General features: G+C 50.8%; 1 protein-coding gene across 1 annotated transcript; it reads left to right on the top strand.

The window, feature by feature from the left end:
- Nucleotides 1-1,702: 1,702 nt before the first annotated feature.
- LOC9635066 (pentatricopeptide repeat-containing protein At3g12770) lies at nt 1,703-4,117 on the top strand. The gene has a single exon (XM_024664886.1). The coding sequence runs from the start codon at nt 1,703-1,705 to the stop codon at nt 4,115-4,117; it is 2,415 nt and encodes an 804-aa protein (XP_024520654.1).
- Nucleotides 4,118-4,401: the final 284 nt, after the last annotated feature.

The raw sequence follows: 4,401 nt of genomic DNA, 5'->3' as shown, positions 1-4,401 counted from the left end.
CAGCAGGGCAGCCAGCTTGTAATAGTTGTAAGGAACAAAGTTTCTACACAAGCACAATGTGGCATGTGACCAGACAGGAATGAACAAGCCTTGCTTACCCATGGCTTGAACCTTTATTGTGGATCTTTGTGATAATCTGCCATCATGCAGTTGAGATGAGCCCACCAAGATGTCCAGATCCATTAATTGCAAAGTCTTTGGGAGGGAAAAATTTGCAACAATTGTTTATCAATCTACTCCAGAAAATAATTCTCATTTTTCAACTCAAACCTCCATACTGAATTTTGGCTCTCACACAGTAGGGCATTAACATTCAGAACCAAGTGGTCTTGTGGTGGCTAACCTAAAAACCATTTGGTGTGGTCATATTTTGCTCTAAAATGGAATAAAAGCTAACTCTTGGCAATTTAATGAGGGCTTCTTGCAGAATGGTGGATGCAACTTTGAGATTCATAAGAGCACTAGAGGACACTTCAACAGCCCTAAGTAGTACAGTGTTGTTGGGTGGTGTGTGCTTACTCTTGAAGAAATTGGTAGAAAAAAAAAAAGGTAAAATAAAGAACATCTAAACTGATTTTTATAATTACAAAAAAAAACATTTAATTAATATCTTAACCAGTTATTTTATAGAATAAACTAAGATATTCCAGCTGCTGAACTGCCCAACTGCCAAACACCAAAAACCTTAAAGTGGACACACTCTCCCTTTTCTAATGAACTTGAGACTCTCTACATGGATCTTCTGCTACCAGCTCCAGATGCCTCATGATGCAGCGATTGTTCTATACGCTGTGCAGGCAGGTATGCAAGTCAACCTCTCCAAAACACAACTCATGGTTTTTGGAAACCTGGTACCACAATACCAGGGAGCAAGTAACCGAGACAACCATGTACAAGTAGCTGGTCTACACTCTTTATCAAAGAGGCAGGGACATCAGCAGGTAGAATGCACTATCCAGCCATAGAAACAGACAATTTCCTTCATCAAGCACTGCAACGTGACCACCAAGATAGCTAAGGCTAAAGCCTCATGTACCAGAGAAATGGAGGATGGTGGAGCGAGGTGAGAGCTTGGACAACACGACTAGGCCTCGACCTAGAATGGGTTTGCACTACAATGGCTGCCTACTGCTGCAGCGCTCATCAACTAGAAGTGAAACGCGGCCGACACTATCGACCACGCATCCCACGGGATGCAAGCAGTGCTCCCTTGTTTTACGTCCCCCACTACCAGCACCTGAGAGACATCCCTACCATCATTTTTGGCGAAAACCGGATGAAAGCTAGAGGGACAAATCCATACATTGCATTCATATAGATAAGGTCCTGTATATCACACTAGCACCAACATGACATATCCTTAGGCTTGCCACCAAGTAAAAGGTAGGTGTCGCGGTTCCAGGAATCCACAGCGCAGCTCGGTGCCGGCGAGGATGTGATTGAGATGAAGAGCAAGAATTTAGCATATCAAAATACAAGTGAATGTGATCAATGATCAAGCTTATTGAGGACATGATCATGACCTTTGCGAAAAAACTTTGGGAGAGAGCATGACTTAAGCAAGCAAAGAAGAGCACGGAAAGCCCATGAAGAGGAGAGGATTTGGGATGGATCAATCCTCTTCATGGGCTTTTCTGGATCCTTTCGCTATTTACTCTTTAGCTCTCCAAATTTATTTTAGGGCTCTTCCGATCAATGAGCGATGGTGGCCGCGATCCAAGCGGAATGGGCGCTGCAGCCACTCCCCGGCGATTCACATCTAGGATTGCGCGAGGAGGTAAGCGCGATGGAGTGCCAGGATTTCGTGGACTCGGCGGCGTACGCAGCGCTGCTCCGGCGTTGCGCGCTGGCCAGGGACGCGGAGCAGGGGCGGCGAGTCCACGCCCACATCGTCAAGAGCGACCAGGGCAACTCGATGAGATTCGTGGGAAGAACCGGCCACGAGAAGCTCCGATTCCTCAAGAACCTGGCAGTGGAAATGTATGGCAAATGCGGGCTTGTGGAAGAGGCCAAGGAAGTGTTTGATGGGATCAAGCGCTGGAACGAGTACTCGTGGACGATGATCCTCTCGGCGTATGCCCACAATGGGCATTTTCACGCGGCACTTGGATTGTTCTGGAGGATGCTGCTGGAGGGGATTCGCGTCGATAGCTTCACTCTCAGCATCGCCATCACTGTTTGCTCGGATCTCGGCGATCTCTCCTCCGGCCAGAGCGTCCGAGCCGTGGCAGTGGAGAGTGGACTCCACTCCGACTTGGTGGTGGCCACCGCGCTCGTCAATCTCTACGGCAAGTGTGGAGCTGTGCGAGCTGCCAGGGAGATTTTCGACTCGATCGAGCTCGAGGTAAGAGACTCGCATTGCTGGAACTCGATGCTAGGAGCGTACGCGCAGCATGGTTTTACTCGAGAAGCCATGAGACTCCACCACGAGATGGACTTTCAAGGTATGAGATCTAAAGAGGCTACGCTTGTGACTCTTCTAAGTTCTTGCTCGACTGTCCAGCAGGGGGAGAGGACCTACAGCCGGATCAGAGCTTGCGGTTTCGACTCGGGTATGATCGTCCAGACTGCCGTGCTGACGATGTATGGGAGGTTTGGAAAGCTCGAGCAGGCCAGGGAGGTGTTTGATGCGATGCCGGAGAGAACAGTGGTGGCTTGGAGCGCTCTCATCGCGGCCTGCGCTCAAAATGGTTGTGAGCGAGACGCGTTTCGGATCTTTCGGCTCATGGAGCTGGAAGGAATGAGGCCGGATCACGTCACCTTCGTCAGCATGCTCGCGGCGTGTGGAAGTTTGGAAGAGGCCAAGACGATCCACGAGAGAATCGCCGCTGCCGGATACGAGAGCTTCGTCATGCTGGGAAACTCCCTCGTCAGCTTGTATGGGAAGTGTGGCAGCATCCAAGACGCCAAGCACGTCTTCGACAAGATCACTGCCAGGAACATCGTGACTTGGAACTCCATGATCGCGACGTACGCTCAGCAGGGACGCGGCCGAGAAGTTTTGGAGCTCTACGAGCGGATCATGGACGAAAAGCTTGTGAAGCCAAACGTGATCACGGTGGTGAGCATCTTGGACGCTTGCGCGGACATGGCCGCGCTGGAGAGAGGCAGCGAGATCCATGCAACTCACTCGAGTCTGTCCCAGGAGATCGAGTCGGACATCGTCGTGAAAACCTCGCTCGTCAACCTCTACGGGAAGTGTGGCCGAGTGGCATCGGCTCGAGCAGTGTTTGACAAGATCTTTGCTCGAGACGTGGTGGCCTGGAACACGATGATCGCAGCTTACGCCCAACACGGACACGACACACAGGCCATAGAGCTCTACTGGGACCTGAGCTTGGAAGGCGTCACTCCAAACGACAGTAGCTTCGTCAGCATCCTTTGCTCGATCAGTCATGGCGGTCGAAGAAGCCGGGATGCTGTCTCGCAGCTCTCGTCCATCCGTGAAGACTACACGAACTTCACTCCAAAGGTGGAGCACTACTCGTGCCTGGTGGACACGTTGGCTCGAGCAGGATCGCTGAGGGAGGCCGAGGAGCTCTTCTTTGCGATGCCGTGCCTTCCAACCGAGGCCGTGTGCTTCTCGCTGCTCAACGCTTGCAAGGTTCACGGTGACTTCGATCGGGCAGCCCGTGTTGCGGAGCGTTCGTTCCAGCTCCACGGCCTAGTGGGAAACTCCCAGGCACTGGTGATGCTGTCGAGCATTTTCTCGTCCGCTGGGAGGGACAAACTCAAGGATGGTTTTGTTGGAGACGTTCCGTCCGAGGAGTCGGAGAGTTTCATCGAGATTGACAAGGTGGTACATGAATTCTCTGCTGGTGATGGATCGTCTCATCCCAGGGCTGAAGAGATCCGGCGAGAGCTTGCTAGATGTGTGCTGGATGAACAGGATTCCCGTCGCCACCACAGCGAGATGCTGGCAGTCGGTCTTGGATTGATCTCCACGCCACACGGTAGGGAGCTGCAAGTGGTTAAAAAATCTAGAGCTTGCTGGGATTGTCATGCAGCTCTTAAGATCATCTCCGAGAGAACGAGGAGGAGGATTGTGTTGCGAGACGAGAGCAAGTTTCACCACTTTGAGATAAGCGGTGCCTGTTCCTGTAAGGACTGCTGGTAACGTCTTAGAGAAAGAAATAGTGCAACCTAAGAATGATGAGACTTTAAACTATACATTTAGCGTCCTTCTTCCTCGTTCCTCCAAAACGTTACTCAAATGGATTTGGCGAGGACAAGGTGGAGAATTTGATAAAGTAATAAACTGCATTGCATTGCATAATGTCTCATGCTTCTCGATGGGCACACTGCGAGACTAGAAACAGAAGATAGATAGATTTAGATCCGAAGCTCTTGAGGTCACGAAAATGTGACCGATTCCCAGCCCAGCCAGAGTCCCAATGGCGA

Source organism: Selaginella moellendorffii, unplaced genomic scaffold, assembly GCF_000143415.4.
Source record: "Selaginella moellendorffii unplaced genomic scaffold, v1.0 SELMOscaffold_115, whole genome shotgun sequence".
NCBI lineage: Eukaryota > Viridiplantae > Streptophyta > Lycopodiopsida > Selaginellales > Selaginellaceae > Selaginella > Selaginella moellendorffii.
The sequence above is the reverse complement of the archived record's forward strand: the minus strand, read 5'-3'. Positions and strand labels throughout refer to the sequence as shown.

Excerpts from the sequence above, each read along its gene's own strand:
- LOC9635066 (XM_024664886.1), top strand. The coding sequence starts at position 1,703 with ATGGTGGCCGCGATCCAAGCGGAATGGGCGCTGCAGCCACTCCCCGGC.